At 42.2% G+C, this 14,202-nt stretch overlaps 1 protein-coding gene across 22 annotated transcripts in view; it reads left to right on the top strand.

The window, feature by feature from the left end:
* The first annotated feature begins 4,797 nt into the window (after positions 1–4,797).
* rims1a (regulating synaptic membrane exocytosis 1a) overlaps positions 4,798–14,202 on the top strand; it is a 98,213-nt gene continuing 88,808 nt past the window's right edge. For all 22 annotated transcript variants that reach the window (XM_032552989.1, XM_032552994.1, XM_032552995.1 and 19 more), the window contains exons 1-2: positions 4,798–5,706; positions 10,331–10,405. In XM_032552989.1, coding sequence (XP_032408880.1) covers positions 5,546–5,706; positions 10,331–10,405 — 236 coding nt within the window. In that variant the 5' untranslated portion in view covers positions 4,798–5,545. The remainder of the gene's footprint in view (positions 5,707–10,330; positions 10,406–14,202) is intronic.

Genomic DNA, 14,202 nt, shown 5'->3' on the forward strand with positions numbered 1-14,202 from the left:
AGCATGCCAGACTGAGGACATCCTTTCCCCTTCATCTCCATCACCAAGTGATATGGATTTCCAGGATCTGCTGGCAGAATTGGAAGGCTACTGCAACAACCCGTCCGCGCTGCCAGACTTTGGCATGGACCTGCCTTCGCCTCTGCAGCCTTCGCCGGAACATCCCACCCTTTCCGTCTCAGGTGGATCTACACTTGACAACGACTTGGGCGCAGAACTCTGGCTTTCTCCGCCGTCCAACCTGACGGAGTATGTGGTTGTGGATTCCTGGACACCTTCATCGTCTCCGGTTACCTGCTATGAGCGGGACATCCTCACTACCACTTGTGGTGATGGACTTGATCTCTTTTGACTTTGGACTCTGTCTTTTCCGCGCAGCACCGTCCGATCTCATGGAGGGGGTGTCAAGAAAACTGGCATAAGGGTATGAGATCTTTCCAGGCACACGCAGAAAAAGATGCATAATGGCTTGGAAGAAATAAAGTAATCCTGTAGTTTGATTAAAAGTTAATTAAGTTGAATAAGTCTGAATAATATGAGTATAAGTAATCACTCCATAACTTTCTGCAAAGAATCTCTGATTAAAGATCTGTAATGATTTAACTATGTAATGATTATGTTAAGGATTAACAATAAGAAAAAGATGTGATCAATAAGAAAAAGATGTGATTTATTGTCAATGAATGTGAAGTTGTGATCAATTGAAATCAATTCAAACAGGTTTAACAACAGGCTGAATGTGTCTAATGAGTTATAATAAATGATAGTGAGTTACAGAAAAGAGAGGAATGCAGAGCCATGATAACAGGAAATGTCGCAAGAAGTTCTGAACAGATGGCCAAAGCGCACAGGATGGGTGGTGCGGTGAGTTTGGCTGAGGCAACGGAAAAAGAGGAAGTACGGGAACTTCCACTATGGTCAGCAGAAACAGGTTGGGAAATGTAGGGAATTTTTCATGAGAAACAGCAGATGTGAAGCAAGTCACGTAGACCAAACCTCTCCATACACACACATGGTGGAGAGATGCATAAAAAGGGGCTGAAAAGAGGAACCAGTTGTTCCCAGTCCGGCGGCGCAGAAGGAGAGACAACTCACAGAGGAGCAGATTGAGCTACGGACCGCACTTCAGAACCACGGGGAAGCTCGGACTTCACACCGCTAAGAAAGGACTGGGTCCCATCGCCCCATCTCTGGTTCTTTATTCGACCGTTGGTCTCGTCTCAACCCAGCAATTTCAAACTCTGCAACAAGACTTGGAGGAAGGACAAAGGTCCCTCAGGGATGAAGAACTGGGTTTTGCAAAAGGATTCAGACCCTTTCTGCTTTGTTTCCTTTCTGAGGAGGGTTTTTCCACACCAGGCAAAGACCTCAACCAAGGACGCAAGAAATTCCTGTTGCCAAAAGATCCACCATCACCGGGGTATAAGTTGAATCTGCTCATTGAAATTCCATTTCAGAACGTGCGACTTAAATTAGGGAAAGGAGATAGGGTAGTATGATTGTACATGTAAATCTTATTACACTGTTTTTGAATTATATACGATTGATTATTGATTTGTATGTCGCATATCCCTGCTTAAGCTTGCTTAATAAATTTATATTATAAAATTCTAATGAGGTTGGTGGACATTGGAATTAATAGAGTCGTTTAATCTTTGTCCAGTTCTTTTAATTAAGGTAAAACTAATGTACATGATTCCAGTAAATAGGAGGCTTCATAATTTCCTTTGGTGAGAGTAAATAATGACCCTGGGACTTACATCTAAGTCACTAAACATAATCTAGCCGGTTCCAAGTGCAAGTTATGATTTAGAAAGTGGGCTACCGTTAACAGAAGTGGTTATTGGAATTATGCAGCTGCGAGGGCTACTCAGCTGATGGTTTCTTAACTGTAAAGGGTCATACCTTCTGGATTGGAGGTAGTTAGAGCTAGACGAATCACTTTCGCCACCAGTTTAAATAGATTATCTCTTATAGAGTACTTTTAGGGTAATACCCAGGTCTCAGAGATTTTCCGGACCTGTTAGACGGAGAACTGGTCAGTAGGCAGCCCTGGGGAGTAGTGAGGAGTGGGCGGGGCTGACTATTGCAGGATAACCTTCAATCTGTAACCCAGACAACAAGCTGAGTTTGCTCCCAGTTTCATAGTGGAGTCAAACTGGTACCAGTAGGTTCTGAGTGTTTGTGGCCCGGCTGAGATATCTGGGTTCCTGATTGGTGGATGGAAAATATTTCAATATGAAGTCAATAATTTATTGATCAGAGAGGATTTCTCTGGGCTTTTATCAGTAGAAAATCCAGATTGAATCAGACATTGTGGATCAAATGCGTTACTTTATGGACTTTCTTTAATATGGAAAACTTGACCTCTTTCTGACCATCGCTCCATTTCCGAGTCTTTCTGGTTTTAAATGTTTGCTCATTAGAAAATCAGAAAATTGTTGGTTGAATCACAGCAATAATTTCCACAGCTGTTTGCCAACTTGCTAGGAAAGCTGTTTTATGTATTTTATATTTGAGTCACTGAATACAATCACGGACATTTCAAATATCCATGTTTTTCCTTTACTCTGATTTTGTTTTAATGAGCAAAATCAAAGTCCCTGGTGAATTAATGAATGAAACGTATTCATACCCCTTTAAATTTCTCACTCTGTTTCATTGCAGCCATTTGCTAATCTCAGAAAAGTTCATATTATTTCTCATTAATGTATACTCAGCATCCCCTCTTGACAGAAAACATACAGAATTGTAGAAAGCTTTGTAAATTTATAAAAAAAAAAAAGAAAAACTGAAACATCACATGGTCATAAGTATTCAGACCTTTTGCTCAGTAGAAACCCCTTTTTAGCTTGTACAGCCATGAGTCTTCTTGGAAATGATGCAACTGGTTTTTCACAGCTGGATTTGGGGATCCTCTGCCACTCCTCCTTCAGAACCTCTCCAGTTCCATTGGGTCGGATGGTGAATGTTGGCGTCACGAATGGTCATAGAGTTGGATGCAGGCATGCATAACAAATCACATTTTATTTTAAATACATTTACATTTTTCAAGAGTACATTGCCAATATGTACTTGTACATATGTACAAATTGTACTTGTACAATTTGTACAGAATTGTACAAATTGTCAATGCATTCAAAATTTGCAGACAACATGCTTATGAAAATTAGTACAATGAAACAATAGGTACACTTTAGAGGAAATGTGAAAAATATTTAACCAAGGACAGAGTATTGTTTTAATTTAATATCACAGTATTCCAGTATTATTGCAAACATACTGACATTTCTCCTTCCTAAGAACAGTGAGGATCAACGGCAGAACATTCCCATTCACTGCACTTTACAGAAACCTACAAAAAAAGAACACTTGTATTTTAAAGAGTACAGACAAATGGCAAAGAAAAAAGTCTGACTTACAATTTTAAGACGTAGCGGACTCGCTATGCATGTGACATCATCGGAACCGATGATGATTGGGACCGGATGCCTGGGGTGGGGAAACATTTCTAGGTTACTTCTTTACCTGTTTATGTTAGAAGTAGAAAAAATAGTCAGCAATATCATAGAATCAGTTGATGTTGAGGCATCAACTATGAAGCTGTTTTCAGTGAGGTCTTAAGGGAGACAATCTACCATAAAATCTTTCCATCCATGATCTGAACACATTGATCCCTGCAGGGTGGTGAGGGGGGCCGGTGGGGCCCAGCTCCAGCTGTCATCAGACGAGAGGCGGGGTTCACCCTGGACAGGTCACCAGTCCATCGCAGGCACTGAAAGCTAACAATGAATAAAATGTATGAAAGAGAAATGATAAATTAACAAGGAGAATAAATTATGTCCAATTATTTTAAAATCAAATCATGTTTACTAATTGCAGTGATTTATAATTGCTGACATCAGAGACTCAGAACCTGGTTTTAGAGGAAGAATTGAGCTGAATCAGAAAAACTGAAGTATATTTTGAGGTTGTCAATAACATTCCTCTGTGGGATCCAAAAGTCAAGATTCTGAGAGTAGCGTTGTTGTCTTGTAATAGGAAGGGCGTAGGTTCGATTTCATCTTCCTCTTGCCACGTGTCAACGTGCTTTGGCACCACTGTTTGTATATGTTGGGCCTCCCAGCTGTGGTGTTTATCTGTATATGGCAGCCTGAGTCTGTTGAATGTGTAGGTCACTCATAGCACAAAGGCTTCAGCCTGGATGTATTATTGAGTTTTAAATATATAACATGTTTTCAGACTCTACACTGGTTTCCAAAATATAAACTCTCCAGCTTTTATTTAGCAGCTGAACCAAAATCTGCAAAATAAAAATCCAACTGTTTTGTCAGTTGATCCGAATTTCCGAACGCGGCTCCCCGCATCTCAGACCACGGCTCCGACCTTTATTTCAAATAAAAAAAACCCTACTGTATTGTTTTTACCTCTAAAATATATATTTCTCAAATATCAATTGTTACAGCTAATCGTGGATCCATTTAAGTAAATTTAAAGCAAGTACACTCTGCGGTCGGAGTCCCGTTCGGGGCATTTCCGACCGCACTTCCGAACGGGACTCCGACCGCAGAGTGTACTTGCTTTAAATTTACTTAAATGGATCCACGATTAGCTGTAACAATTGATATTTGAGAAATATATATTTTAGAGGTAAAAACAATACAGTAGTTGTTTTGTTTTTTTTTAAATAAATGTTAATAAAATATTGTCACATGGACATCCAGGTTGTTGAATTGTACTTAAAAGTATGTATGTGTATATATGTACACACACACACACGCCCACACACGGGTGTGTGTGGGTGTGTGTGTGGGGGTGTGTGTGTGTGTGTGTGCGCGCGCTAAGGACCGCCGAGAGCGCGCATCCTGACGGCGAGTGGAGCCCCCATTCTCAAATGAGGGCTGCTCGCTCCCGCCGCACGGCAAGTGAGCGCGCTTGAGGGGCTGCGGTCCCATTGACGGTTCCGTCTCCCTGACAGCAGCATCAGCAGCAGCAGCAGCAGCAGCGGCGGCGGCGGAGCTGGAAAACAAGAAGTTACCGCCTCGCCCCTCAGCCACAGGAGCCAGCCGAGCGCGCCGACCGGAGAGAGCCGTCTTCAGGGAGCCCTCCTCCCCCTCTGCCTGGCCACAAGGACGGAAACGAGGTCCTCTTTCCCGTGCGCCAGCGTCCCGACTGACCGCCGGAGATATGGGCTCACCGTAAAACGGAGGTGGTGGAGGGGAGAGGCGGGCGGGTGGGCGGTGGGAGGGGGTGGGGGGAGAAGACAGCGGAGCAGCAAGAGGGAGGAGAGGCTGAAAACGGCAACGGGAACCGAAGCGCTAAGGCCACAGCCACCGCAGCTAACACCACCCCGGGCGCCCCCGCCACCGCCATGGGAACTCCACATCAGCCGCTCCGACCGCCGCTCCATCAGTTGGCCATGTCGTGATACGTGGGCTCCTCCAGCGGGTTTTTCATCCGTGATCCGACAGGAGGGAGGAGAGGAAGGAGGAGAAGGAAGAGGAGCCGGGAGTGAAGGAAGGTGGTGGTGGTGGTGGCAGGGAAGATGTTCGCCTCGGTGGGCCCTCGGGGCGGCCCGCGCCCACCCGCCGCTCCGGCCATCCCGGAGCCGGACCTCAGCCATCTGACGGCGGAGGAGAGAGACATCATCATGTCTGTGCTGGCTCGGCAGCGGGAGGAGGAAGCTAAGGATGAGGCCATGTTAAAGTAAGGGAGGGAAAAGAGGAAAAAAATCAGTGTGTGAAGGGGTGTGTGTGTGTGTTAATGTCATTTTTGGAGAAGTCCAGCACCTCAGATCTCTTTAGACTGAATGTTTCATTAGGACTTCCACACTGGATCTTTCCACGCATGTGTGCGTGTGGGGGTGTGAGTGTGTGCGTCCTGCTGGAAACTCCACACAGAACTCACTGACTCACAGGCTCTTATAGGCTGGAGCTCTGCGCAGGAGGAACCGTGCATGGGGCAGAAGGATGAAATCAGGTCCTCATGTACTCCCAGTGACTGCTGGGAAACAGAGCAGAGGCTGACGCTCTGTAACTACTCCACAGATTTCAAAAGAGGAGCAAATTTTCTAATCTGCACCTCTACATGCACAGTTTGTGTCTGAGTCAGGCAGCGAGTAAATGAACAATACCTGTCATATTTCTCAGCCGTAGATGCTGCAGCTAGAGTGAAGAACAGTAAAAGTAAAATCTTCCCTCTGCTGGGTTTTATCTGTGCAGCATCCATCTCAACAGCTGCTGTTCTCAGCTCTGGGGTGCGGCTGAGCCTTTCCCAGCCTTGTGCACCGTATGTAGGCCAATGCTGTTGCAATAGACATCTCACAGGCTGTTACAGAAGCAGTCGGCTGTTAGCAGCGGTTCAAAAGGTACCAGTGGAATCTGCTTTTATTTTTACACTACAAAAAAATGCATGTAGGGAAGACTGAGGGTTTACAGTTGATGTGCAGAGTTGCAGCCATACCACCGTATCCTCCAGGATTAGAAAATCCATCAACTTGAAGCTCAGTGTTTCTGCACAGTCTGCATAGAAGCTGCATGCAGAGATGAGCAGATAGAAAGCTAGAACGACCCACCTTAGTGAGGCGCTCCTCCAGCTCTACGTCCCTGTTCTATTTTAAGCCCACTGTACGGACTGATGGCCCAGCACTGGAACGGAAGATCGATTCATTGCATCTAAAGAAGGAAATGTCCAATACATAGCTCTCGCTCTAAGTAGCTCTGCATCACTGCAACTAATACATTAAATGTAGTCGTGTCATAGCGCAGCAGCTGAAAATAAGGCAGGCCGTCATGTCCTAACCCACATTAGTGCCTCCACTGTTTGCTGTCACCACTCTTTAGATGGGGATCATCGAGAGGAAGTGATGTATGTGTGAACAGAAAGGGTGCACTGGTTTGCTAAAACATGCATGCCAAATACACTAGCTGTATGGTAGCGTGGGCTGTGATGCAGAGAGGCAGAGTTTACACTACACTTGGTCAGTTTTTATTACATAAAATGTGGGGCTAGCTTACTATAGAGGGCTTCGGCTACGTCACACAGCCGTGTGCTCTCTGAGATAAGTTGGTGCATTCTACATAAAAAATCTCTGTGGCTAGCTGTTTGATAACTAGTGCAGTTAGATAAAGATAGAAGGTGCTATAGTTTGTCTTTTTGCACACACTAGCCAGAGCTGCTTTTTGACTGGACGGTTTAGTGAGGTTCTTGAATCTGCCACATCTGCCAGAGTTCAGACACGATGCTCACACTTTGCTTTCTAGAGAGAGAAAAAAGTAATTTCATGTTGATAGAGGGAACCGAAGAAATGATCTTAAATGGAACAGCTGGCCTTACTTTCAGCTCAGTTCATAGTGATGGTGTTTCCTGAATTGATCTCTGGTTTTCTAAAGCTTTCCAGTCTCTCACCGGGGTTTTTTACGAGGAAAAGATACAACCTTTACGTTTCATTATCTGACAAAGAACCGTTATTATAATACGCTTGGCCTTTCATCTGTCCATATATCAAACCATAATCTGGCAAACACCTTTCCCCTGTTTGTGTAGGTTAGATGCCAGTAAGGGTGGACTTTAGATGGGGATCATCTAAAGTTTTATCACAATATTTTGTGGTAGTACTATGATAGCGATAAAAGTCACGATAAGAACTGTTACTTCTTTTTTAGGTAACTGTATGACAGAGCAATTGTTGCCTTGCAAACACAAATACTGCTCTATTTTTAAAATACTTCCTTTGGTCACCAGTCACATAGAGAAGTGTGATTCATGTCAATAAAATGCTCACAGTAACTGCATTTTATCATATTTATTTATATTTATTACAGTGGAGAAAAATAGCAAAAATTATCCTGACCATATGGGCAGCTTTAGGAGTTTTTAACACATCATTATTTGAGACTTATCATGTGAACAATAAATCAAAATTTGATCAGAACACAGTGGGCAGTGAGAACCAGTCTTCACCCACAACGGACGTTTAAAGCTCTCATGGTGCCTGGCATCAGCCTGGACGGAGAAACCTGCTGGTCTTTGGTCTGTCAATGAACGACAACGGATTGGTGTTCCAACATGGCCGACTTTACATCTATCTCTGTCCTGAGCTGCTACTGGAAACTTTCTGTCTGGCTGCTATGGCTCACAGCTCAGGACACTGTTACGTCAGGGCGCGGAACATGTACTTGCAACAAAACACCATAAAAATATGGCTTTACATATCAGATGTATAGTTGATAAAACTGCATTTTACCTGCTCTAGTTCAAAATCAAAAATACCTACATTGGCAAACCTAAACAGATATTTTATCTTGATTTTAAGATTTATTAAATCTTTATACTATTTGTGAAATCATAGAAAGTAGATAAGAAGTGCTCTCTCTGGTGGCATTCATGCTAAAACCAAACTCTGCTTTTAAGGTTTACCTGGGTAACAGTAGTCAACTTTAAGTCAGTAATTCCTACTGATGTAAAAGTTCTTGTTTTAATGTAAGATTATTTCATTTTCCCCTAGTTATAAGTGAAATAATCTGCCAGTGGAACTTGCATTTTTTCATCAATATGAAGGAATGATTAACTTAAATATGAAACAAGTTCATATTTATTTCTGATAAATTACTTGTAAGTCAGTTTGCTTTATTTCAAGTGTGCTAAGATATTTGCACAATACGCTAGACCAAAAATACTTGGTAAAATTTTGTGTTTTTGCAGTGTAGCTGCTTCTGTCCCACAGTAAGCATCAAATATGTGTGTTAGCATTGCACATGGTATGACATATGTGAAATATTTTAATGGACATGCTGCACATGGCTTTGTTCAAAGTGACCTGTGCGCTGACCATCTCATCTCTGTGAGGAACAGAGATGTTTTATTGGTAGCACAGTGAGTGTTTTTCATAAACAAACCAGTGAAACTGACCTGTAATCAGTAGTTTATTAGCTCCGTATAAAATCCCAGAACAGAATCCTTTGCTATGTCTAAAGTTGCTCAGATTGTTTCATAACGAGTGAGTGGGGTACCCACAGTGCTGACAATGAAAAGACACGTCTTCCGTTTTAGACAGCGTGGGTGTTGGCAGGGAAATCTCTCCTGAGTTCCCTCTGTGATCAGACTAATCAGAGCGCGCTGCTCATGTTTATTGATGAGGGAGTTTTGAAACACGCCGTGAATGTGTCACTGGACATATTGAGATCATGTGATTGTTGTCTGAGGCCTGTCATCAACACCTGAAAGCGTCCGAGCTGTGCGATAAGATCAAAGAGAGTAAATGAAAGTTTGAAGCATGATTCGAACCGTTGAAGAAGTGGCAAGAAAAACTTTGTTGGAAAACTTGGAAGAGGCAGGCTTGCATTTTGTGCGATCTTAAACAGGTACAAGTTAAAAAGATGTCATAGAAAAGGAGTGATGCTTACAAGCATCTAATTATGGATGAAAGGTTAAAGGTGAAGAGCTGCTTTGTTAGCAATATACAAACAGTATTGTGTGTGCTTTTTCTGGTTTGATCAGAAAAAGCAGAAAAATATCTTCACAGAAAAAAGTTTGTTGCTTATGGAGCTAAATTGGGGCCTTAAGTTTGAAAAAAAGTTTTTTTCAAACTTAAACAAATAACTGAAAATGGAAAAACTTGAATCTGATAAGTAGCTTTAAACTTTTTTTTCAGTTTTACATTTTTTATTTCATGTTGAAATTTAGTTTGACATTTTTTCCTGTTTCAATATTATTTTTCAGTTCATTTTTTTCAGATTCAAATCTTTTTGTTTTTCAATTTCAGAAAAATATTTTTTGGACAAACTTCATGGCCCCAATTTAGCTGATGAGGATCTTCATCAGCTTGGGAAAGGTGGAAACAGAGCTGATGTTATTCCACATTGAGAGGGTTCAGAGTCGGGCTGTTAATGTATCAATATGGATAAAAACTGAGAGGTGAATAAAGATAAACGGCTTATTGCCAACATAGAAAAGACTGTTTGCTCACTAAATGAAAAGTACATTTACACAAAGTTATCTGTTGATATTTCAGCACAGTTGAAAAGTTGTTAAATGGGGAAACCAAATCAAACTTTCCATATCCATGTTTGAGCTGAAGAGAAAACATATGGGCTAAGCAAACGCTGGTTTTTAAAATTTGTACTCATTTAGGCATAAAATAATGCTTGCAGGTGTCAAAAAGTTTTAACTTGGACATTTATGGGCAATCAGAAGAACCCCTCATGTCTTTAGGATGTTTTTTTTTTTTTAAAGAAAACATTCGTTTTCTTTAAAAGCTTAGGTTCTTTACCAAATGTTGCATATTTTACATCGGCCCTCTAACCATTTTTCCAAAATTTGTCTGTTTCAGGGAGGAGAAGCCGATTCAAGCGAGGACAGTGAACCTGGTCCGACAGACGAAGCCTCCACCGCAAAATGACGTCCGGTGAGTGGAAAACTCCTTCATCCCCACCCACCTGAAGCTTTGCTGTGAAATCTACTTTACACCTCCGATCAGCGCAACATGAGGCCTGTAATGTGACGGTTCGATTTGAATATTTTCACCCCCGGCATTCATAAAGGAGACTTACTGATAAAGATCCACTGAAAGCTGCTCTGGTTTACCATTTGATTGGCTTCTCCCCCTGTGAATACTTCCCTGTTCAGGTTGCTGTCTGTCATCTGTTACACTGCATCCACAGAGTCCATCTTGAGACGGACACGGTCAGAGAGTTTAGTCTAGTCCTGGTATTGCTGAGTCATCAACAAAACATCCAATGCCTTCCTGTGCTGTGAAGTCGCTGGCTGAGAACTCAGTTTGGTTTTGGCTGGAAACTTGTTTCACATCCAGTTTTAGGGTTTCTTTAAATTCTCAGTAGATCCAGTGAATGTTGGGGTATGCTTTTGAGCAACAATTTTAAACTTTTAAATGCTGGTAATATCTTCTTTTCCTCCCATATTTAGCCTTTCTTATCTCAAACGAGGGGTTTCCATTTACCTGATGAGCTGATGGTAGACTTTGATTGGGCCTTTTAGATTCCCAGGCAAGCAGAACTTAGAGGTTTTATTGCTAGAGGTGGACAGTAACTAGTTACATTTACTCAGTTACATTTACTTGAGTAATCTTTTGGAAAACATGTAATTTTAGGAGTATTTTTGCTATGTTGTACTTTTACTTGAATAATTGTATTACTATGATATTATTAAATAATAATTATAAATTAATAATATATAACATGTTAATAATAAGTAATAATATCTCATTTTAATTATTATTAAATTATTTTTATTATTGTTATTTTTACTTGATAAAATTGTCTGGTTACTCTACTCACACTGATTAACGTTTTACCAAAAATTACACACAGCCCCACAGTTTTTGCTAAAGTTTAATAAGTTTTATATAGAAAGAAACTGATTTGGAAAAGTTTTCCTTACAGTGCTTTACAGCACCAGCGGTGCCTCAACAAAGTTGTAAAAAGAAAAGTTGCAAAAACTGGGGCGGAGGGGACAACAAAATTAAAAGCCGTAACTGAATTCTAGTAGTTTTTATAATGCTGCTGTTGTAATAATAATGCTGAAACCTTTTAAGCTTGTCCTCTCCTCTCTCTCTAATAAATGTTAAAATTTGGGGGCTGTAAATGTGAATAAGCTAAATGCTATAATCTACAGATTATAGCATGTTTGATCCATATAAATGCTATAGGTATATAGTACTGGATTTGCAACAATGACTGTTAACTCTGGCTTAAAATAATAAAAAGCCAACTAATGCTTTAAATATAAATTTAACAATAAATGCTGGTCCAAGCAGTTTTTTTTCCTGTGGTAAATGTATTATTCATAACACTAAAAATATCAGTTATATTGTTTTAGATCTAATATTTTTGTCATTAAGTTGGAAGTTACGTTCTTTTTGACATTTTAATTTTCCATAGATTTCAACATTCCATAGAAACATATCCATGTTCTTTTCTGCAAAAGAACAGAAAAGAAAACCTAAGAACAGAAATAAAATTGGATTCTTTAAAAATGACAGCAAATTACCTGAGAGAGACTCTATAGGCCACCTTCTGTCAAATTTTAATCGGAGTTTGATGGATGATTGATTGATGACTAATAGATTTTGATTTCCGGTCACAGGATGCCCCTCCCCCACCTTTCCCACCCCTCCCCCACCTTTCCCACCCATCCCCCCCAGACAGATCCGTTTTTCCCACGCCTTCAGACCTGTATGAGTTGTAAGAATAATACAAGTAAAGTATAAACCCCTCCCCCACCTTTCCCACCCCTCCCCCACCTTTCCCACCCATCCCCCCACACAGATCTGTTTTTCCCACGCCTTCTGACCTCTATGGATTTGAATTAGCCAATAGAAACAGACAAGGGGTTCGGCCTTTACTGTTTCTGCTATAAGTAATGTTGGGAAAAATCAAGCACTCTACTTGTAAGAGTTGTTCAAGAACTTTACAATGAATGGAACTAAACGAGTTCATCCTGCTGTTGAGAAAAATGGACCTACCTCCTCTGCATCAATTGATACGGATTCGAAGTTACCTAGCCCTAAGACATTCGCTAAAATGATGAAGTCAACACCGAAAAGAAACAAATACTTGCTTGCTGAACAAGAAGAAGAAGAACCTGATATCGTATATGAGATCCCGATAGCTGTGAAACCGGATATATGCCCTGTGCTGGATAAACCTGCAAGCTCACCTTCATCGCCTGATGCATCTACCTCAAACACTGCTGATAAAAGAGAAATACCGACAGGCGGAACGTCTCTTCTATGCGAGACCCCAATATCCATCTATGACAACTCCAGGTTTGGAGCGGATGCCCCAAAGAAATCGACATTTTATCTGTGTCGTGTGCAGAGCCCGGTATTTGGATCCCTCAAGGCAGACTGGTCTTTAAAACCTCATGGTCTATGGGGGTCATGGGGTTATGTTTTCCGTTACGAGATCGGAGAGCTTTACCTATACCAGCTGGACAAGGATGAGGAGCTTTCACCGATATCAAATACATGCAGCCTCACCTATAATGACTGGGCAGTGCTAAGGCTCGCAATTCCTCGCGCCAATGAAGATATGGAATTGGCCTTAGAGCAAAATACAAGAGAAGATGAGGCCGGCCCTCGATCTGCAAAGAAAACCAGAAGACAGTGTTTCCCGACCGATACTGAAATTGGAAAGGGACAAATTCTTTTCAGCGCAGTGTGGAAAACGAAAACTACAGAATCAGGGCGCTGGTCCTTAAGGGCGAGCAGACGGAGGGGCGAGAGCCTGAATTCCCCAGACCTGTTTGTGCTGGAGGCTTTCAATGTGGACTGTGGTGTATTCAGAACCATGCTGGCTCTCCCATTTGAGGCCTGGTCTGAGAAAATGACGGAAGTCGGGGATCGGATTTCAGAACTGTTCCGAAAATCTCGCTGCTGGCTCGATATTTTGGCAGTGAAGAAAACTCTGACATTTCCTGTCCTACCATCCTCTTCTGGCCCGACCCTCTTCTGAGGACCCGCCCTCCCTCTACCTTATATAATGAGAGCGCTGCGGGGACTTCTGACACCAGACCTTTAGAATGGGAGAAGTAAGGAGCTATGGACTATGGGGATCAAACTGGGGCGAGCCCAGTTATTCTACAGAGAGCCTCTTCACTCCTCCGTCTCCTGGAAGCTACAACATGGGTCCATATTACCCGCCTTCTCCTGTTTTATACTCTTCCTCATCAGCATCATCTCCAGCACTCTCTCCTACAAAATTTCTGATACCGAGTACTCTAGCTGAAGAGGGTATCCCTCCGACAGCAGCAGCAGCAGCAGCAGCAGCAGAGGACTCTGAGGAACCTTCTACCACCTACCCCCAACCTCCAGCACTGGCAGCAGAGGATTCTGGAGAGCCTGCAACCGACTACTCCGAACCTCCACCTTCTCCAATTCATCAAGAAGATGAAATTGATGGATGGATACCGAGCACGCTGATTGGTGGTGTAAAAACAGCCTTACTGCATCTATTCAGTTTAATTTGTGCCAAGTATGTCAAGGAAACCTGCTACGGCTGCAAAACAGATCACCCAAGCCAGCGACAGCATCAGTGCCTGGAAATACCGGAGGAAGAATATTACCAACTCCACTTTCATCGCATCACACAACGACTCCTGACTCCACGATTCATTCCGGCTGTCCAGAAATTGCTGAAGCAGCGCCACATACAGGTTGAGGATGCAAAAGTGAAGATGATTGCA

This window comes from Xiphophorus hellerii, chromosome 22, assembly GCF_003331165.1.
Source record: "Xiphophorus hellerii strain 12219 chromosome 22, Xiphophorus_hellerii-4.1, whole genome shotgun sequence".
Classification (NCBI taxonomy): domain Eukaryota; kingdom Metazoa; phylum Chordata; class Actinopteri; order Cyprinodontiformes; family Poeciliidae; genus Xiphophorus; species Xiphophorus hellerii.